The sequence below is a fragment of the Chrysemys picta genome, chromosome 1 (assembly GCF_011386835.1).
Source record: "Chrysemys picta bellii isolate R12L10 chromosome 1, ASM1138683v2, whole genome shotgun sequence".
In the NCBI taxonomy this organism is placed as follows: domain Eukaryota; kingdom Metazoa; phylum Chordata; order Testudines; family Emydidae; genus Chrysemys; species Chrysemys picta.
The window spans coordinates 126,330,980-126,354,433 of record NC_088791.1 but is presented as its reverse complement, the minus strand read 5'-3'; the positions used below and the strand labels follow the sequence as shown (position 1 = coordinate 126,354,433).

General features: G+C 40.2%; 1 protein-coding gene across 12 annotated transcripts in view; it reads left to right on the top strand.

Annotated features, from left to right (window-relative positions):
- Positions 1-23,454, top strand: part of PHF21B (PHD finger protein 21B) — a 213,355-nt gene that overhangs the window by 173,025 nt on the left and 16,876 nt on the right. For all 12 annotated transcript variants that reach the window (XR_006173857.2, XR_010598450.1, XM_042847673.2 and 9 more), the window contains 3 exons: positions 6,861-7,211; positions 9,036-9,158; positions 20,368-20,419. Coding sequence is in view for 10 of the 12 variants with exons in the window: in XM_042847673.2 (XP_042703607.2) it covers positions 6,861-7,211; positions 9,036-9,158; positions 20,368-20,419 (526 nt within the window). In the remaining 2 variants the exon portion in view is untranslated. The remainder of the gene's footprint in view (positions 1-6,860; positions 7,212-9,035; positions 9,159-20,367; positions 20,420-23,454) is intronic.

Genomic DNA, 23,454 nt, shown 5'->3' with positions numbered 1-23,454 from the left:
AGTGACCACTAGCTCTTTTGTCACCATGTCATCTAGACCTTCTTTGAGCAGAGGTAGACAGCGCAGTGGTAAAAATGCCCACAGCTGCAGAAGCCCTACATGCTCTAGCCCTCCCAGTGGTAGCAACAGTGGGAAATCTTAGGGAAAACAGGTCTCGTGTAGTCATAGCCCGAGCTAGGAGATGAGGCTGTAGAGAAGAGAAAATGTTACAGATTAGTCTTGTGTAAGGGCTCTCTCTGTTTGCATAATAATGAACTCTTTCAAGAGGTCTGAGAAAAAACTCAGTAATTAATTTTAAGCATAATGTTTCAGGGATGAACATAAACAGTAGAAAGAGTGAAAAAATATTTAAATACAAATCAGAATTCAAGAAAACTTTGAAACAGGAAAGGAAACCAAAAGAAATGTGTGTTGCATAAAATGTTCAATTTAGTTGAGCAACAAGGAGAAGATAGTGTTTCACTGTTTGAATCAGTGTGATGTAATTGAATTGGGTAAAATCATCATTAGAAATCCAAAGGAGAAAAGGACTAGAATCCTGTGAGGGGATCGCATACAGCTTTCTGGGACATAACCTTCTCTGTAGTTCCAGAGAGACTGCTGGAATTCTAGTGGAGGGTGAGATGCCTAATCTAACTTCAGGTAACTTAATCAGTATGACGTAGAACAGTGGCTTGCTCAATCTTTCCAGACTACTGTACCACTTTCAGGAGTCTGATTTGTCTTGTGTACCCCAAGTTTCACCTCATTAAAAACTACTTGCTTACAAAATCAGGCATAAAAATACAAAAGTGTCACAGCATAATGTTACAGAAAAATTGCTTTCTCATTTTTACCATATAATTATAAAAATAAATTGGAATATAAATATTGTATTTACATTTCAGTGTATAGTACATAGAGCAGTATAAACAAGTCATTGTCCGTATGAAATTTTAGTTTGTACCGACTTCGCTAGTGCTTTTTATGTAGACTGTTGTAAAACTAGACAAATATCTAGATGAGTTGTACCCCCGGGAGACCTCTGTGTAACCTCTGGGGTAAGTGTACCCCTAGTTGAGAACCACTAGCATAGAACTAAACTTAGAACCATGCTGTAGTATTTAATATTCACTAATTTTGTGCGTGCAGAAAACATGGATACATATTGTTCCTGCAGCCGCAAGCTTGGCTGAAGTCCAACTGAAAATGTAGCCCTTAATAAATATGAATGTTAATGCACCTAGAAGGCTGGATACACAGTTTTTCAAAGAACTGAAAGAAACTACAGATGACTGCCTCAGCAAGAATGGAACTAACTTATAACACCAAAGGATGTAGAATTAGGGGTATTGAGGTGGACATACAGTAAAGGACCTGCTTTGACACCTCTTTATAGGTTCTAAACAGTAAGGATCAAATTCTGCCCTCAGGTGATATATGCGTGGCTCAATGAGGGCCTTCCTATGCATTCAAAGACAGAATCTGTCCCTCAGGAAGAAAATAGCAGAAATCCCTGTTAACCTCAGTCCCTAGTCAGTCACCCTTGGAATGACATTGACTTTAATTTGCAGCTGTAATGGCAGTTGTCTACTTTACAAAAACAGCAATCTAAAACATCAACAAAATTCAGCGCAAACAGGAAAAAATTACAATACCAAGCCAATTAATATAGGCAGTACAATTGAATAGAAAATGTACACTTCATTAACAAAAATCTTGGAAAGTTCATATGAAAATATAGTTTTGTGTGCAAAAGACATATAAAAGTGTTTTTAAAGACAGGACTCCCACCTGCCTTCATTGTACCAGCCGACTGCGCAGGCACAAAAAAGTAGTGGCAGCACGTTTTAGCATGAAAGTTATCGATTTCATTAGCAGTGACTAAGGCTGAGGGTGCTCCTAGAGAAGGAAAACTAAATCAAATAGTTCTGCCTTAGAAAATGAACAGAAGTATCATCTCTGTATCCCTTTTCACTACAGGAAAGTTATTAGTTAGTAGCAAAATGGGAAATCAAACCCATATGGTAATGCAATCCACAATGTTGAACCACTCACCAAATTGGATTGGAAAGGGAGCATGGGAGAGAGACAGTGCTCGCCCCTTCGTGAGGTAGAGTGGGGCACTTGATATTGTTCTGCAGTGACCTCTGCAGCCAATGCATCATCAGTGGCATTGATGGACTCTAAGGAGCCTTCTAGCAAGAAAATAGGTCACCTCCGTATTGGGAATGAACAGTCACTAAACTGAGGGGTTTTTCATTGTCCCGTGAGGCATGCAGAATAACTGCTCTTCCCTGTAACACCACCAGAAAGGAAAAAAATATGTTTGGTTCAGTGGTCACATGCACTTACATGTGTGATTGAAAAATAAACTTTAAGTTAGGGAATGCTGATCAGATTGTTTATTTTGCTGTCATCTTAGACCAAGCTGAAGATCTCGAGGAGGCTTTCAGGGAAGGAAATGCTTGTGTATAAAAACTAGTGTGGTGAGATTTCAAGCTTTTGGGGAAACCCTGATTTTAGTGCATGCCAGGCTCTTGTAAATTCATGCAGAACCTTCCTCATGTGAAACTTCTGAATGTAGAGCTATTGACTTAAAAAAAAAATGGAGCCAGATCATTAGCTGGTGTCAATAAATTGCAGCACCACTGAAGTTGATAAAATTGTATCCCTTTTCACCAGATAAGGATATGATTAGACCATATTACATTAATTTTTATCATCCATTGCTAATGTTTTCAGGGGGAGTGTTATCCTCTAAAGCTCTTTAAGAATTGAAGAGCTCTGTCCTCTGCTACCAGCACTTTGCCTCTCTGACATGTGAATTTTGCTAAGTCCATTTTGAGTCTTTGTTTTTAAGCTGCGTACAAAGGTGAAGTGAAATAAAATGTGAATAACCCCCAAAAGCAGCCTGATATGAAGCTGAGCACCATCAATTCCGTTTGAGATCAGTGGGAGTTGAGTTGGCAATTCACAGGAGGTGCAGAGGATCTCACAGGATCAGACCTCCTGTTATTGCATGAAAAGCAAACAGCCACATACTGAATTCTCATGTCTGGGAACATCTGCTTGAAAAGTGCACTCTCCTGCCACATACTGTGACAGATACCTTGGATACGTGAATACTACCAGCTAACATCAAGCATTTCTACTATTGTGGCACCACATAAATTCACTAACAACATAGGTATTTGAAATCATTATACACAAGAAAAGGTGCATCTCTTCTCCTATATGGTCCCACTACTGGTAGTCGCACACAACGTTTTGACAGCTGTCACATATTAAATGAACAATGTTTTTCTTGGAAAAACACTAATTGCATTGTGTTCAATTGCAACTGTTCTCTTCACAACATACGTTCTATTTGTTATTCTTTTTTTCTCTCCTTTTCTAAACTTCTTGGCTCCTTATTTGTGATGCCTCCTGTGGTATGTATAAGGTGCCATCAAGTCTATGTTAATGTTCAGCAGTAAATGTATTTTTGAAACAATCCATGTATTTAGCAACATATTCCTTACCCCCACCTCTGTCTTCTTCCAATTCCCACTTTGTTGACTGTCAGTTGCCATAAAAACATTGTACCCTCCAGAATATTGCTGCTCTGATTACTTAATTGTTCTGACTTCCATCGCCAAATTTTAAACAGCAATTTTTCAGGGTTGCCAAGGAATTTACACTAGTCTTGTTCTCCACTTTTTTTCTTACTGATTGACAGTGGTAGTTTTACAATAATTCAGTAGCAGTTTGTTTTTATGTGGAAGTTTAATAGAAATCTTTTAATCCTTTAGTATAGCTGTTGAGTAGTGCTTTTACTTAGGGGGTTAGATTCAACGGGTGGAGTTTGATGGGGGCTCAGAGCAGTGTAGGGCTAAAGGAGTTTTGTGTGTGGAGTTCTGTAGAGGGTTGTGTCCTATTGCCTGTTGGATTGAGTAGCTGTTTAATTTTATGTTGGTTTTGCACTGGTGCCAGGGATGCCCAGAGCTTTTGCATAGGCCGCCTTTTTATTATTGTAAAAATTAAAATAAATAAATACACTTTCACAGCATTAAATAATCTTGTCTAGGAATATGCAGAGGTCGGTGATTATGAAGACAATGCAGTATCCCTACTTTATCACAAGGTGGCAGAAAATGTCCAATGTATACTTAACCTTAGTCTTGTGGAATAATAGAGATATTTCAACATGGTGAACCATATAGGGAATATTTTTCTTTGGAAAATTCATTTTTTTAAATTATTTGTGCAGAGAGGTTTTGTTATGTAGCAAAGTGATATAGATTTGGACATTTTGAATACAAAGTGTATAATACATATATTGTACTGTGGATACTATGTGATATTAAGTATTCCCCTTCATAATATATACATTGGTTATTCTATTGCCGTTTTTATTAGATTTTTGATTAAGATACAGTAACAGATATATAAAATGCAATTTAAAATGGCAGAAACAACAGACATTTCAGATAGTAGTAAATGAAATGACAATTTTGAATAAATAAAAGTACTGAGCTGGTTTTCTTCCAACTTGATTTGTTTTATAAATCTCAATAAGATTTACACAAGCCAAATCTGAAGTCTGTACTATGTCTCGCTGTAGATATTTCCATTTTCTAATATGTATTGTATTCATTGACAAAACAGTTTTCTGATGACTCAAAGTGAGGTCATAATCCTCAGATATTAGACCAATGGGTCAGAGTTGAAGTTGAATTTTTTCAGCTATAACTGAAATTCTTTTGAGTGCTCAGTTTCTCAACAGCAAAGTTTCATGAGTGTTAGTTTCTTGCATAATTATATTTCTATAACTGTTACTCTGCTATGACACATGAGTAACCAATCATTGATCTACACAGGACATAACACAGGAAAGAAAAGGCATAATCTGGTGGTGAAAACATAGGAGGATAATCAGGAGATCTGGGTTATATAACAGCCTCTGTCAGAGTTTGTGCCTCAGTTTCCCCCATTGATAGAATGGGGATAATATCTACCTTATAACGTTGTTGTCAGTGTTGTGGGGCCCAATTTGCAAAACATATAGACCAAGATGTTTTAAAATAGGAGTTTACTGGTAGATTCCTAAGTCCATATATATAGGCAACTGCCTGACTTTCAAAAGTGTTGGTCAGCCAACAGCTCAGCACCTCTGCCAGTACATGGAGTTAGGACCTTAACTGTAAGGCTTGTATTTTTGAAAATCTTGGCCTTTGGACTTGTCTAAATTCTTTCATCTGAAGATGTCAAATTATATAAACCATAGACGACAGAGGCAAGGCTCAGGGAAGATTTATGCCCTATTACATAACTAAATAAAAGTGTTCAGTAACGGATAATCATAAAAATTGATTTGATGTCATATTTGGCACATAAGAAATAATATGAGTACCTAATGGATGGGGCACTGGACAGGGAGTCTGTTCCTGGCTCTGCCACTGACCTGCTGAGTGACCTTGGGCAAGTCACTTCATCTCTCTGTGGCTCTGTTTCCCCTCCCACCTTGTGTTTGTCTTGCCTATTTAGATTGTAAAGTGTTCACAGCACTATCATACCCTACTATATGTACAGTGCATAGGTCCTGAGGTCCTGATCACAATTGAAGCATCTAAGCTCTACCATAATACAAATTATTAATGAGCATAAGCAAAATATATGACTGCATGGGGCCTTGTGGGCACTCCTAATATCTTCTGCAAAGAGCATTGGGTATGCCCTCCTGCTTGAAACCTAGAGAAGGATGTCCTGAAAGATCATGCAGGGTGTTCCAGTAAATCAGGACATTTTCATTTAACTGTTCTTTTAAACTCAAGACTGAAGATAATATCATTGGAATGCCCCTTGTAAGCTAAGGTATAGTGACACAAACAGCTGTGTCCAATATATGTCTGTTATGAAATATCATTTTTTGTTTCACGGTATGGAAGATGCAAGCAGTGACTGACAAAATAAACAGTCAGATCCCCGTGTGTTTTATATGGCCAAGTTAATTAATGAGTTAAGGGTAAAGTTAACTTCCTGCATAGCAGTTTAAATTATTTATATTTTGAACCCATACTTAACAACACATTGTTAAGTATGAGTCATGTTGACAGGATTGCATTAATTTTACCAATGGAAGCGGATTAGCTGAACATAGTCTTCTGAGACCTTCATTCCTAGTCTCCTTTGTAGAGTATGGGCTGCGCCTTATTCACAAACTTTGTCAGATTCTTTTTTCCCTTCCTTTAGACGAGCCTCCATTGCAATCCTCCTCAATTCCAGCCTCAAATTAGCCCTTTATTCATAATTGTAAAATATTAAGTTCAGTTTTTGTTTTGTGAACCTAAAAGAGCAATCTTCACGCTGTTAGAAACTGTGCACCTTTGAAACATAAGTAAAGATCTTCATTTACTATTCTACCACAATATGACATGCTCAGATTTCATTTACTGTTCCTGTAGATGCATTCCCAGAACTCCCTTAATGATTCAGTTCCCACCCTTTAATTCATAGCAAGAATATAGTTTCTTTCAGTACAAGAAATTATGTCATTCTGGAATTTCCATGCCTTTGAAAAGCCTTTGGCCTACTGTAAACAGAGTGTGACTTGAGTAGCATTTGTATGGATATCTGCTAATAAAAGTAAGGAATTTACTTCTGTCCTTTTATTCAGTGTTGCAATGAGTTAAGGACTGGGAAATGACTCAGCCAGGCAAAATTTGGAATACATCTACAAATAAATGAATCACTTTCTACTTGGAAGTGCTATGCAGTATTTTTAGACACCCTGCTACATTGCTAATGCAATGTGAAGTGCTGTTGGTAGAGTGTGTTTGTATGATTTATTTGTTACTATGTTAGGTTATGTCTAATAATTTCTAATTCTCTATTTATAGGTTAGGCCAAAGACCCTGATTCCAGACAGCCTTCCTATTTCCCCATGCAGAGACCAACCTTCCAAACAGCCTCCTACTTTCCAAAAGGCAACAGTAGTGAGCATCAAAAACCCTAGCCCTGCCCTCCCCACCGCCAATAATACTGTCAGCCATGTACAGACGCCTAACAGCCAGTCACAAAGTGTGGCCGAGTCTACATCTATCTCATCACCTCTGAGCAGTGCAGGTGTGGCCTATGCTATTATATCCACCTCCCCCAACAATGCAACTCCTATCAGCACGAACGCTACCGTCTCTGTGGTCAACGATAGCATTAAAGTGCAACCACTCCTCATTAGTGCCGACAGCAAGGTAGGTTTTGCAGTTGCAGTGCATCTTTACATCAAGATCAACAATTATATTGCAGGTGTAGGCAATATATTCCCAGTAGTTTGGAAAGCCCTTTATAGAGTGATGTCAACTGTTCCTTTTGAAGTGAATAATCAGAAAGCAGTGAGAAAAGTCTTAAGGGGGACACATGAAAGATACTAGATGCTTATTAGTGTACCTACATTTTTTTCTGGTTGTCTGAGAAAGTAAGTGGATCATTGTGTAGCCTGGCATTTTTGGAATCATTTGATCATCCTTCCTCTCAATCCAATCATAATTAATGAAACTTTCAAACTCTCAGCAGACGCAAATTTCCTATTGACTTTCCCTTCAATTATAGAAGAATAATGTTAATTATAGAACCCGATTCTGTAGTCTTTTCCAATGTAGCTCTTCGCTGGGCTATATAAAGTAGCCAGGTGTTCTCTTCTGCAATTCTGGGAGAAGTCCATAAGAGATGAGAGTTCAGGATTTCATAACTGATCAGCAGCTGAACTCCTAGAAAAAAATCCAGTTATGAAATACCTGTTCACTTTTTGAACAGCTGCTAAGCTTTGAAATGCAAGAATTGTGCATCTGTGACACCAGATTCTATCTGAACGAAGACTGGCATATCCAAAAGACATTCAGTGTAATTCAGATACCCAGGGTCCCATTACTTTGGAACTTGTTGGCAAGACAAGGTCTAATACTCTGACAGGAAAGAGCACAGAAGATAGGATGACTTTTAAGTAAATAAGCAAAGTAGGCATCTTTGGTGTGATTCTCTAGCTAACATAATTTATTTTCCTATTCCTATAATCTGGTTACCAATAAAAAAAAATCTTCTCTGCGTAAGCACTTGAATTTTTAAAAATGAGTATCTGGAGATCGGATGTATGATGACTGAGTAATATTGATTAAAAGTTAGGAATAAAATAGATTTAAAAAGCCCAATGTTCAAATCCAATAAACATCATCAGAAAGATGATCTTGGCAAGGTCTCTCATAATCCCTAGGAAATTTTTGTTAATAATATAAAGTCACATGGATAGTTTTGTGGTCAGTAATTTGTTCCTCAGTGTTTTTTAATGGAGTCTGAGATACTGAATCTGCAAAGTATAAGTCTGCTTTTTTGATTCTCAGAATGTCAATGGTTCAGTGTGTTAACTAGCACACACATGTAAGTACTGTGAAGGGCTGTGTAACGTTTTCTTTATGGATGGTGCTGCACAAGAATGAATTGTAGTTCAGAACGGATGTACATTTTACTGTATTTTTAGACAAATTGGAAACCTACCATAAAACGTACTTTTTAGGATTCTGATCTCAGTTACTCCAGTGCAAATCTGGAATAATTTTGTTGGTGTCAACAGAGTTACTCAAGACTTACCTCTGTGTAACTAGGATCAGAATGAAGGCCTGAGTGTATAGCATTTACATCTTTCTTGCTTGTATCTGGAATAAAATAAAATAAATAAATGAATGTAAAGCCTTTCAACACTTGCAAACGTGGATGCCTAAAGTTAGGTCCCTGAATCAGTGTCAGATACCTAAATAGAAGTTGCCTGATTTTCAGAGATGGAGGCACTTGCAGCTCCCTTTGACTTCCGTAAGGAGGTGGAGTGCCTGAGCTCCTGTGAAAACCAGGCTACTTCTCTTTAGGAAACCAAATATGGATTTAGGACGCTAATGTTAATCATCCAGGTTTGAAAATTTTGGCCTGTGACTTTTATTTATTGTCTGTTTAGCAGGTGCTTGACACCGCCCTTCAATGAAGGATCGAGGTCAGGTCCTCAGCTGGGAAATTTGTTCATTATTTTGCAGGTTATCATCATTCAGCCTCAAGTCCAGACTCAGACAGAAAATAAAGTGGAAACAAAGAAACCTCCTGAAGAGTCACCTCAGGGACCCCCTGCTACCAAAAAGAAAAAGGAGGAAAATCCAGAGGTGATAAAACCAATAAAATTTGTCTGGTTCTTCATAAATGAGATATAATACTGTTCATTTATATGGGACCATTTCTAAAGGGCTTTCAGGGTACATGCAAAATTACTGCATTTGTGCCCACAAACAGGGCCGGCTCTGGCTTTCTGGCCGCCCCAAGCAAAAAAAAAAAACACCGCAGCGGCCAGAACAGCAAAGCAAAAAAAAAAAAAAAACCCTGCGGCGCGGCCAGGGTCCAGGGGGACTCCCTGCCCTGCAGATGTGCCCCAGCTAGCGGGGGGAAGGGGAGGGAGCGGGGTGAGAGAGAGAAGGGGGATGGCCAGGGCTTCAGCAGGGCGCTGCCACGCGGCCCCTCCCACCGTGCCCCCCCTGCCGGGAGGGCTCCACACCACTCCGGTCGGCTGGGAGGGAAGGACGCGGGCTGCCCTGCCAGGCTTGCTGCAGGGCGCTCCCGTCCTCCACGCCACTCCCCCCTACAGGGCGGCCAGAGCGGAACAACAACAACAAAAGCGGCCGTGCCGCCCTAGGATTGGGTGGAACGCTGCCTCCTACAAGCTGCCGCCCCAAGCACCAGCTTGCTCGGCTGGTGCCTGGAGCCAGCCCTGCCCACAAATCAGCTACTTGCTTGCCTAGCTACCCGTTTGCATGTGTAAGGTAACGGGAGGTAATGCAGTTAGGTGCACGTGCACTCTTCGTTGTGTCCTAGTTGTTAGGAAATGCAAGAGTTACAGGCCTGACAACTATGTTCATCTAGCCACACTGCACTCTATTTCTTGTGAAATGCGTACGCTAGCTTAATACATTACTGTTTGTTATCATATATATATATCTGGCTTAGGCTCTGTAATGAAGCTGAAATAACACATTCATTCTGGAAGTGTAGCTTTTTTTGCATTTTCTGATTCTCATTGACTAATGACTTTTACATTGTATATAACACAGGTTTTTGCTTTTGATAAATACATGTATATCCACATATACAGAAATCCACATATATAGAATAACTAAAAAGGGAAACTTGATAAAAGAATAAATATGTTAGATGAACTGCATTTTCTGTGTACATTAAAATATAAACCAGAAGTTCTGAAAAAATACAGCATAACGCGGCTATCTTTTTTAACAGAATTTTTGTGCTTTTAGACTGGATGTACTCAAGTTGGATTATGAATATTTTTGCTGGATTCCCTTAAATTATATAAATTGAATCTGTTTCTAGTTAGCAAAAGTTCAGTTCAGGTGGAATCCAATTCATACTTCTAATAAATTATTGAAAACAAAGTATCTTTGGAACTATAACTTTGAAGGACTATTACAGAATAAATCTATAGTCCTATAAGAAGAGAATTTTTTTAATGTATTCTTTTTACAATTTTAAGAGGCTCATATAATAAAAAGAGTATTAAAAGCACTGATATTGTGTGATTCCCTCTCAGTGCCTACCACGGATCAGACGTTTCACAGTGTCAGGAGGCACTGGGCGGGGAAGGGAGAGGAGCGAGGGCACAGTGCGCTCGGGGGAGGGGGCGGAACTTGGCAGGGAAGGGGTGGAGGCTGAGCGGGGATAGGAAGAAGCAGGGTGGGGGTGGGGCCGTGGGGGAAGAGGTGGAGTGGGGGCGGAACCTGGGCGGAGCCAGGGGGAGCACCTCTCGGCAGATTAGAAACTCGGCACCTATGTCCCGGGCCCCGCACCCTCCTAGGGGCAGCCCTGCTCTAACAGACACAGATTATGTTAGTCAGATTCTGGTTTTAATGTCTCCTCTAGGGTTAGGTCTCCCTCCCCAAAGAGGCATTATAATCCAATGCAGCCAGGTTAGCTATTTCAGCCTCAGATCCTGGAAAGGCAGGAGAAGGAAAGTGATTAGACAACTACAGCTATAGCAACTACAAGAACAACTACTCCTCACTGTGATCTCCTCATCCTCTCCCAATGAGGCAATAAATTATGGGATGCCTTCTTAAGTTGATTAGAAAGACAAGATGGATGAGATATATCTTTTATTGGACCAACTTCTGTTGGTGAGCCACACAGGGATCTTCTTCAGGTCTGGAAAAGGCACTCTGAAAGTCACAGCTGAATGCACGGTGGAACTGATAGTTTAGCATAAGTAGTTAGCATATATTATAAGGGGCCATTCAAAGTAGAGTGGCCCGTTAACATCTCTGCAGTCATAGGATGAAAAGGAGGGGTTATGGTTACAGATTGTTATAATAAGCCAGGGGTGGCCAAACTTACTGGCCTCCGAGACACATAGGACAGTCTTCAGAAATTTGAGAACCAGGGCATGCCTGCTGGGGTTCGGAGGGGGGTCACGTGCCCCCCGCCACCAGATTTTTGCCAGGGTTTGCTGGCTCTGCTTGGTCACATGATGCGGCCAGGCTCCCTCCCTGGAGAGCCGGCAAACTGGGAGCTGTGACTGTAGGGAGAGGCAGCAGCAAACAGCTGGGAACTGCAGGGAGAGGCCACTGAGGGCAAGAGTGGGGGTGTTCCTGGGTGTATGTGACTCAAATTGTTGAGGGGGCTGAATGTTTAAATTGTGCCTTCCCCCCTTCTACCCCACCCCCCCCCCCAAGGTCTCAGGCACCAGTTGTCTCTGGCAGGAACCTCTAGCCCCACCACCTCACTGCAGGGCTTCCCACATCCAGTCTGGTAGGTGGAAAATGGTGGGGGAGGAAGGGAGGGGGACGACTCCTTGAGCTGCACTTTAACTGTAAAAGAGCCACATGTGGCTCGCTAGCCACCATTTGGCCACCATTGAAATAAACCATGACTCTAGTGTCATAAAGCTTAAATTCATAACTATACTGGACATTAAAAATCATAGATTGAATAGAGACACTGGATGTATGGCTTATCACAACAAACGTGTCTCTCTCACCATCAGACTTTGGTTCAATAAAAGCTATTACCTCGTGCACCTTGTCTCTCTAATATTCTGGGACCAACACGACTACTACACTGCATTCTTCAGTTGATGACATCAGGCATTCTAGACCTCGTAAAGTGTATGGCTTACACTCTGGATATACGTCTGGAAGTGGTGCAGGAGAAACCTCACAAACTGCTGGACATCTTGCATACATCCATGCTTGGAAGGCTTGTCATGCCTATAAATGAAGGACTTGATGGAACCTGTGAAAGACCTGTGGCACAAGCCAGCGTCCATTCCAGCCATATCCAAGCAAGCTGGCAGGAGGTACCATGTCCCTAATGAGGGATTTGAGTACTTTTATTCCAACCAAATAGCAGGGTCATTTGTGATAGCTGCAATCCAAGAGAGGTCGAAGCAGCAGGGACCTCCCAAATTTAAATTTAGGGAGAGAAATCCAAAGAGACTGGATCCATTTGGATTCAAAGTGTATTCAACTATCAGCCTCCAGATGTGTATGGCTAATTACACAACACTTCTATCCAAATACAAATATCTGAACTGGGACAGTGTCTCAGTTTCTGACAGACAACCTTGAGAACACAGAGGGGAGCTAACATCATCGTGTCTGAAGAACAGCTGATAAACCGCACATTGGCACAGGCCATGCTGGACACCTCTGACAAAGCAGTGCATACTATTGCAACCTAGCAGGCCATGAGAAGATCTTCCTGGCTTCGGTTTCAGGGAGTCCCAATGAAGACCAAACAATAATTGAGGACCCTCCTTTAAGGGCAACAAACTTCTTAATTCAAAGACTGATAAGGCCCTCTATATCCTTAAGGACTCAAGGGTGACTCTATGCTCCCTGGGACTCTATGTTCCAGCCTGAAGAAGAAGCAAGCCAGACCAGACTTCCTTCATGCAGTGTTGCTCTTCCCAGGACTGTTAGTAGCCTCAAAGGATATCAGAGCCACCAAGAAGAAAGCAGTTTCCAGCAACGACAACCATCTGCCCCTGCACAATCTGTGTCTTCCACCAACCAGCAGATTTGACACTAGTGTTGAGAGCTTGGCAGAACCATCAAAAGATCTCTTGCCTTCTCTCTCCCTCCTCCGCCTTTGGCAACTGCCTCTCTTCTATTTTTGGGAAGCTTGGACTCAGATTACCTTGGACCAATAGGTCCTGGAAATTGAAACAAGGGGGTATTCTATCCACTTCCAGTTCCTTCCTACATCTTGTCCTCATTCTCCATTCCTTTTCAGAGATCCTTTTTATGAGATACTGTTAAAGTAAGAAGCAGACTCCCTTCTACAACTGAGAATGGTGGAGGAGATGCCCTTAAAATTCAGGGGAATGGGGTTTTATTCCCATTATTTTCTCATCCCAAAAAATAAAGGGGATTGGCATCCCATTCTGAATCTTTGATGTTTCAACAAATTGTTTCAAGTTCAAAATAGTGACTCTGGCTCCATAATTCCACCTTTAGATCCTCAGTACTGGTTTGCAGCTCTTGACCTGCAAGATGCTTACTGTCACAGATCTGTTCATCCAGCCCACAGATTCCTGGTAGGAACATCTCACTACCAGTACAGAGTGTTGCCACAACTTGGTAGTTGTGGCACCTCATCTTAGGGTACATGGAATTTAAATGTACCCATACCTTGCGAACTGGTTGATTCAAGGAAGATAACCCCATCAGGTGATCAACTCAACTCAAATTACCTTTATTTCTTTGCCTGAAAGTCAGAAAAAAAATCCGTGCTTTCTCCCACTCAAAGCCTAGAATTCATAGGAGCTGTGTTAGATTACATGTCAGCAAGAGCTTATCTTCCACAAAAAGGATTCCAGACAATAATACGCCTCATCAACCAACTTCAAATGCACCCAGAAACATCAGTAAGAGCATGACTTAGATGTCCGGGACACATGGCTTCATGCACCCACATGATGCAGTTTGCCAGACTTCATCACATGAACATGATGGTCATGGTATCTCGAGAAGTTCTCTTCTTGTTAAACTGGTGGAGAGAGACAATACCAGTGTTCAAGGAAATACCTGTCTCTTCACCTCTTCCTACTAAAATTGCTGTGGCAGGTGCCTCCACTCAGACATGGGAGGCTCATCTAGATCCCCTTCAAACTCAGGGTCTGTGGTCCCCTCAGGAAGATCACCTGGAGTATATTCCCAGAGCTCAGAGCCATTTGCCTAGCATGCAAAGTTCTTACCACTAGTCTAGGGATTCATAGTCCAAGTGTTGACAGATAACACCACAGCTATGTGTTCTGGCAAGAGGGAGCAAGATCATCTGTGCACCATTGGCTCTGCACCTTCTTGACCTTCAGAACACTTTGGCAGATCAACCTAACAGGTAGTTCTCAGACAACCACGAATGGCCTATCATAGGCTCAGTCCTGCAGAACACCTTTCACAAGTGGGGATTTCCAGAAATAGACCTATCTGACATTTCTTGTTTACTGTGGCAGACATTTTGTTCCAAAGGGGGTTTGAGCCTAGGCTCCCTGACAGACACTTTTCTCATGCATTGGTCACCGAGATGAATGTATACCTTTCCACCAATCCCATGATAATGAGGGTTCTGAAGCAAGATGCAAGACTGATGATTTTGATAGCCCAAGAATGGACCCAGCAGTTCTGGTATTTGGATCTGATGAACCTCTCAACAGAGCTCTCTCACCTCATCACCTTACCTGCTCTGCCCAGCAGAACAATGGTCAGATCCTTCACCTGGACCCAGCTTTGTTATGTCTGACAGCCTGGATGCTGCCTTGATGATGGCTCCTGAAAGAATTTGTTCAGCTGAACTTCACAATATTCTGCTCCAAAGTGATAAACAGTCAACGAGACTGACTTGGAAGAACTAAATGGAAGAAGATTTCTATTTGGGCATCTCAATATTCGTTTTTTTCCCTTGACATAACTTATATCAGCAATACTGGATCATCTACTAGCCCTGAAACAATCTGGACTTTCAGTCAGCTCTAGCACAATATCAGCACATCACACTCCTATCAATGTCATAATATATTTTCCTTAAGGGCCTTTATTCATTTTTTACCTCCCTTTTAGGACCTCAAGCAAAGTGATGGGTCCCTCCTTTAAGCCCTTGGCAACCTTGCCACTTATCTATGAAGAGTGCCTTTTAGTGGCCATTAAATCAGCTTTATGGGTAATTCTGACCAAAGACGTTTCAGATGTTCCATATGAACCATTTATTCATCTTCCTGTTTTCTTCCTCAGGCCTCATTCTACCTCAGCAGAAGCTAAACTTCACCCACTTGATATACTTCACACACCAGACTCCTTGTTACACTTGATATAGTAAGGGCTATAAACTGACAGGACAAAGTAATTCAGAAACACATCTAGACTGTTTGTGGTCTTTGCAGAGAGGATTAAGGGTCAAACTGTAGCCTCTCAGATTATCTAAGTGGGACTCCAACTGTATGAGGACATATTATGTGTTAACCAAGTTAGATCCAGCCACATTAGAGCACATTCCAGCCTGTTTAAAGATTGCCCATATTTCTGAAGTTTCTAGGGCAGCTAAATAGAGCTTGGTCCACACTTAATTTAAAAGACACTGCTCTTTGGAAGAGGCTTCCAGATCCAATGCCTGCTTTGGTAGGGCTGTGCTGTAATCTTTAAGTAGCACTCCTTGTACCTATCTCTAAGCAAACGTACAACTGTTTTAGTCACCAAGAGTGGAATCCACGTGGACAACCATAAATCTGGCATTCTTTGACTTTCAAGTGGTTCATTTTGCAACCTCTGTAACAGTAATTTTTGTAGATAATCTAGGTTTTCTTCAAAGGAAAAAGGTCAAAATCAAATTCTGTTATATGCATCATGCATCATCATCAGAGTTTGAACCTTCAGCACTGCAATACAGATCACTACTATTTAAACTACAGGACTAACTGCATCAGCTAGCAGCAGGAGAAAGCTGTTCTTCTAGAGGAGGGAGGATGGCACCATATATTGGGTCAATGGGATGGCTGTGGGAAGCCCAGCCTAGCACTCTTTTGGCTCCTGCTCCATGTGATGCCCCTGGAGAGTGGGATTAGCTGCTGAATCTAGGCACTCTACCAGGGGATCTGCCCCAGCTTTCCCTGACTCTCCCCCTTGGAAATTGGGGTGTCTCTCACCTCATGTGGTACTCCCAGAGAGAGATAAGATAGGAGGTGTGGGCCATGTGCCAGGATTAGTGTGGTAGGAGAGAGAACACTGCCTTGTTCGTTCCTCCTACCCCACTGCTCTGGCAGCCCTCAGGCATTCTAGCAGCAATTAAGTGGTACTTCTGCATGGGCACAGGTCTGACTCTTCAAAATGTTCATAGTCAATTATTATTTTGGCAAGCTGCCCAAATTTCTCTGAGGAAAGCAAGGAAAAGAAAGGAAATGGTAATTTTTTCAATAGTTTATAATTCCGCCAAACCTGAAAAGAATGTCATGAGACAAAGAAAAGGCTCTCTAGCTACAAGGCTTTCTCCCTCCAGATTTCAAGGGCCTGCTGGAAACAATGGAGGTGTTAGAGCTTCTAAAAACGTTGCAAGAATCTGAAGAAACTGTGAAGCAGACAAAATATAGTGGTCACTAGCAGCTGGAGGGTTACCATATTTTAGGTTCCCAAAAAGAGGACACTGCCATAGGGAAGGAGTGAGAGGAGGAGGAGCTGTGCACACGAGGGCTTATGCCAGCAAAACTTATGTCGCTCACCCCCAAGCAACGAAAGTTTTGCTCACATAAGCACTAGCGTAGACATGGCCTTAGTGAGCTTCCTGTTAAATTAGTATCCTGGTCTGTGAGCATGTTGGCCTTTGACCCCTTTGTTTATTTAGACAAGGATATCATCGCCAGCAAAGTAGGAAGCACCTTCAACCACATTTTTCAGTGTAGGGCAGTAGAGGCTTAACTGTGAATTTCCTTTATTTTATTGATATATCTCACAGCATAAGGCTCAGAGTGTAGGTTTAGAGTTAATTTCTTTTGTTCTTTGAAAGTAAACTTTAGTTGATTATCATGCATTTATGTAATTAGTGTAATTAGTACTAACTGCGTAATTAGTGTAAACATGTGTAATGACATAAGTGAACATGTAATTACAACATGAAATAGTTTAATAAGGATTTTTACAAAGCCATGTGGAAAGATGTACTGCACATTTCCAAAAGCATGTATCAATATCTGGTGGTACAGAGTACAGAAGGTAGGATTATTTAACGCATGCATTATATATGCACAATGTAAGCACTTGCTCCTTTATTTCTCTTAAAAGCACAAAACATAAATAGAAATTTTGATAGAAATTCTGTAAATAAATGTCAGTGATGAAAGATTGGAATTCACAATTAAAAATATAGCAAATACAGTAGGACCATGCTAATTCTTACTAATGGCAAAGAACCCCATTGTGGATTGCTCAGTGTTACAAATAAGTGAACAAACTGTTAAAAAAAAAGATATTGTACTTTAATGGATTTGTATAAATGTAGTTTTAATTATTATAAGATTTCATAGCATACTGTTAAATGTACAGTAGTACACTTGGTAAAAGTAATGAAGCCTTCTATCTCAGGTTACTTGGCTAGCTCCCATTACTGCAGTATCTGAGCACCTCACACGTTCTTTAATGTATTTAGCCTCACAACACCCCTGTGAATTGGAGAAATAATATTGTTTCTGTTCTACAGATGGGCATCAGAGACTTTAAAAAGTATGGAGGTGCTTGAAGATGCAGATAGGCACATAGTGGGATTTTCAAAAGCAGGTGGGGCCTAACTTGCATTGATTTTCAATCTATTTTTGAACATCTGCATTTTTAAGCATCTATGTACCTTTAAAAATCTGGCCCTAAGTGCTTTGCCCAAAGGAATTGCACCTGGATCTCCCAAACCAAGGCTTGTGTCCTAACTACTGAGCTATGCTTCCTCTTTAAGGAAGTACCCACTCAATTTTTGCTGATAAGTTGGGGAGAAAATTGGTTTGTTTTAAAGAGATGTGAGTTGCAAAAACGGATCACAATATTACCAGATCTAGGTCCCTGATTCAGCAAAATACTTAAGCATGTGTGTATTTTGGCATTACTGACTGCTTGAGTTGCCATTGAAAGTAATGCATGCTGTTAAATGCCTTTTTGAATTGGGGCCTAAATGTAAAACTGATGTATAGAGCTTGTAAAAAAAAAAAGTGCACTAAAAGTTTGTTTCATTAAAAAATGTCCTCTTTAAGAAAACAAAACTTTTTGCAAAAACTTCCTGACAGTGAAAATTTCCATTTTTGGCAGTTTTCCATGACATTTTTAGCAACATTTTAATAAAAAAATTAAGATGTTATTAAAACTATATGGAAAAATTTTGGCTGCTGAATACACAGTTCTTGGTAAATGAAAAAAGTTGATAATTTCAGTTAAAATTTTAATTAGAAGTCACAGAAAATGTTGCCAAAAATATTCACAATGAATCCTGGAAAATGGAGAAATCTTCATAATTTTGAAATTTTTAGCAGAATCAATTTCCTGTTGTTGTTTTTCAATAAGCTCATTTCTTACTCATTTCCTCAGTGTAGTTTTCTTGCGCTATTTTTTACCGCACAGTTAAAAGAAAATACTACAGTGAAAACAGTTTACTCCTCCTACCTACAGAGGAAAGGAACAGAGAGATTGATGCTTCAGTTTTAAACACATTTAAGGGGCTGATATACTATGGAGATGAGTGTGAAATGAGAACCTGGATAGACTGAATTATCACTTTTATGGATTAGTGCAGTGAGAATTAGCAATTTTCCATTGTAGCTCCTCAGATTTTTGGAAAGATGCATAGCAGTGGAGGTAGTGTTTTGAGTGAAATTCAGTGGAGCACATCATTATGAAAAAGTGAAGCCCATAAAAATACATGAATAATACCTGTTAAAGAAATACAGCTCGTACTAAGGTTTTTAAAAAAGAAATTGTCTTGCAGACATCTATAAAGATCTAACTCCTCTATCCTTAATAGTGAGTCCATTTAATGAATCCTGTGAATATGTTAAATAACTATGCTATCATTAATACTGTTAGAAAAATTTATTAAAATACTTTTTGTAATAATTATTTAGCAGGGGTTCCAATCTCAATTTAATTTTAGATTCAAGAGATTGACACTTTGCCCCTCCTCACAATTTAATTTTCAGGTAATATCATATGCATTTATGGCTCTGCTATGAGAATTTAATCAAATATTGACTGTTCAAAATTTCTAAGCCTGAAATTAAAAAGTCGATTAAATCACTATAGGTAAGGTTTATCATGCTGTAAAGTTAACTCCCAGCTTCTCTCATCAGGTGCTGCTTGTAATTCAAATCTATTGACAAAATTCCCCTGTCAGATCTACACAGTGGATCTCAGATCAGATATTCTGCTTTTCCTTCATGTGCAGGACCCCCCACTGATACCAGTTGGTGTTTCATATGTGTAGGGAGTGCAGATTATTGGAGTTAAGATTTGTCATGCAAATCTGTCAGTTGGTTATATGCCCATCATCACCACAGTAGCTGAAGAGGCAATTGAATACCAACTATCATCCATCTTGCTAGTGCTGAGATGCCACTTACCCATTTTTTATCTATGGCAAGCACTGCACCTTGAGCAGACTATGTGGTCTGGCAGAATGAGTATAGGAGTATAGGCAGTTAGGAGTTCCCCAATTCCAATCCTAGCTCTGCCATTGCATCACCGTGTGGTCTTGGGCATATCACTTCACCTTTCTGATTTTAAAAGGAATAAAAAGGATATAGGCACCCAACTCTGCCCTTTGTGCCTCCTCAGTTGCAGTTTCTTCATATGTAAAATTAAGATGATAATATTTACTGGATGTGAAAATCGGAATTCTCATCACACTGGAAATTGTGGTATTTCAGCTTTAGTTTCATCCCTAATAGGGACAAAAAGTCAAAATGTCAACATTTTTCACAGAAGGAAGACTTGAATTTTCACTTAGGAAATGTCTAAATGTTTCATTTTGATGCTTTTGATTAAAACAAAATGAATCTAAACATTTCATTTGGAGTCAGTCTGACAACTGCACCTGTAAATTCTTATGTTTATATCATTGGATTTTGGTAAATCTATGCGTATTACCAAGGCTCATGTAATCACGCATGTAGGATATGTCTGTTCGCATATAACTGAAGCAGATCGTCAGTTGAAATTCACATTGTGATATATTTATTCAAAAAGTAGAATTTTCTAAAATCCCTAAATAGTGTTTATTCTGGCAAAGCTGGCATTTTTTTACAGTTGTTATCATAGGATGCAAAACTAAACTTTCTTAATTTTTCCCTAGAAAATTGCCTTTATGGTAGCATTAGGCCTGGTTACAACAGAACACTTGGAAGGTAAGTTTTACAGTTACACTTTAGTATGTAATCTGGTCTGTTCTCCATACTATGCTGCAGACAGTAAGAATCAATGAGGAATCTGTCTACAGAAAGCTGAAGGATTTGGTAAAATCTTACTAATGCTCAACTGTCCCTCTCATCCTGAGGGTACGTCTTCACTTGCCGGAGGTGGCAGGCAATCGATGTTCTGGGATCGATTTATCGCGTCTGGTTAAGACGCGATAAATCGATCCCGGATCGATCCCGGAAGTGCTCGGCGTCGACACCGGTACTCCAGCTCAGCGAGAGGAGTACGCGGCATCGACGGGGGAGCCTCCGTGCCGCGTCTGGAGCCGCGGTAAGTTCGGACTAAGGTACTTCGAATTCAGCTACGTTATTAACGTAGCTGAATTTGCGTACCTTAGTCCGAAGTGGGGGCTTAGTGAAGACCAGACCTAAAAACAATGGGTCAGAGCCCCTGGCTCTTGCTTAGCTCTCTTTGTGTGCCTCACGGGGAGAAGCCATTGACTCCTCAGCTGGGACGCCTGGCATAATGGGTCAGGAGGGGTCTGGCTAGAATGCCCTGCTCTCAAGCAGTCCCAGCTGGTAGATGACCCCTTGAGAACTGATACGGGGGTCATAGGTTACAAAACCTAAACTCCACCAAAGCTGTGACCAACGCAGATCTGGGTAGTGAATCAGAGAGCCAATTTACCCACCCTTTCTGCAGGCAGATTTCCTCCCCTCCCCCAATCCACTTGCTGCACCACCTGGAAAGCTGGCACAGTGGACAGTCTGGGCCAATGTCCATCTTTCAGTGTGTGTTTGATCCCTATGTGTTCTGTAGTCCCATGATCAATGTATAAGGGCATTTGGATGAAATTTAAGATTTTGCTTTATTGTGGTTGCAAAAAAATCTTTACTCGGATTGATTTCCCTTATGCTAACTTTTTAAAATATTTATTCAAAAAGTGAGCTAATTTGCCATGTTGGATTCCACAGAGAAGAGCTGCATATTTTCCGAGGTTCTTGCGTACAATATAGAACAAACACATGAATTCAGTGCAGCAGCCAGATACCGTTGACCTTTCTCTTGCAATCTTCAAAAATAAAGGGCAAGAATTAACAGATTTGTGCGTCTTTTTCTGTTGTGAAAGTGTAGATGGGGAAAAGTGGTCTGATTTGCACATTTGCTGCAGGTGTGAAACAGATTTTTTGGGCAGCAAGGGGAAGAGATCCAAACATTAACTACAAATTTCAGGCAGTGGGTTTTTTTTTCTATAAAAACTTGGGCCCAAATCCACAGCAGGTATAAATTGGTATAGTTCCATCATAGTCACTGGGGCTTATGCCAGCTGAGAATCTGGCCTTTGATTTTGCATGATTGAATCATAAATTACTAAGTAATTTATTAAGCTCCTATTTTATGGCTCCCATTCAGGAAGATACTTAAGCATATGTCTAACTTTCAGTATGCGAGTAGTCTTAGGGCTTGCCTACACATTGGGGTTGTGTGCTCTAAGGGGGCGGAGCGGGGGGAGGGGCGTACTTTCTAAAGCACACTATTGTGTTATGCATTAATTGGTCCATGTAGCCCTGCTGGTGCGCACTAGAGGTTCTCCAGAGGGCTTTAATGTAGTACTGTTTAAAACAGCACTACAGAGCACCCCAGGGAACTTTTAATGCACACCAGCAGGGTTTGCATAGACCAATTAATGCACATGTTAGTGCACTTTAGAAATCACACCCCGTAAAGAGCATTACCCCACTGCGTAGACAAGCTCTTAGTAAAATCAATGAGACTACTCATGCTTAAAATCAGGCATATTCTTCAGTATCTGAGTTAGAGCCTGTGTTACCACTGGAAAATTTGATTTTTATGTATTTTTAATAAAACCACTCATCTTCCTATTTCTCTAGTACATTGATTTTTTTTATTTAGTACATCAGGGAGACCGTAGCATTTTAATAACAATATCATGCCAAAATATGCAGTAGGTTTTCTTTAATTTTGTTGCTCGTTTTTCCAGAGTGGCTTTTCTCTTTATATTTGCATTTTAGAAAATTATCTAGTGTCCTGAAGACTGAAAATTTGAAAGCAGTTTAAAGAAAGTTTAAGACATCAGCTTTCCTAATCCTTAATGGAAATAGATTGAAATGGAAATTAATCGAGAGCATTTTTTGCGCATCTCTTATAATTCAAAAAGTACAGATGATGATTGCAAGTTTTAGACAGAGATTATTCATGTTCTCTTTTATATTTGAGGAAAATGGGGCAGAATCTGAAATTATGATAAAGTGCAAACTAAAATTATTCAAAATGATGCTCTTCATATCATAATTCTTTTGCCCTTTGGTTTCATTAAAACATGCTAATTCGATGCCACTATGTTGAAAATACCAGGTAGCACCCAATTATTTTCCCTTATATTGTAAGTGCAAAGACTTACATTTTTGAATCTACATACTATTCTAATCCTGCAAAATCAGTCCCTTTAGACAAATTCTCTTTTTTTAATATTCCTACTACTTCGAAATAAATGGCTCCATACTTAGCCATTTACTATGGAAAGGGTATTTCTTCACAATTAGTGGTGATTACAACTGTCAAAGAAAAGTACCTCAACAGATTTCACACTCCTGAGATTTTATTATTTCAGTCCTCTGTCATATTTACTGTTACCAGTCATTGCTGTTTGTCAGGCAGTATTGGTCATTAAATTCAGCTTATTTTTAGTGTTTCTAATGTGGTTAGCAATTTTATGCTTTTGGAAATAAAAACGCAAAGCATATTTATTCAGACTGGGTCATTAAAACTTATTTGATATCATTACTCTATTATGTAATATCTTTTTCCTTCCTTTGTATTGATTTACTTTGTGGTCGAGAGCCCTAGACAACTTATGGGCTATGACCCACTTCTGCAGCATATGCGTCAGCCTAGCAACCCTTCCTGCTAACTTCCAGAAAAGTTTCTTTCCCTTCATTGGGAACAGCACACTGCTCTGCAGAGAGTCAACCTGAGTCACATGCACCCTCTTTTGAGGGTTTAA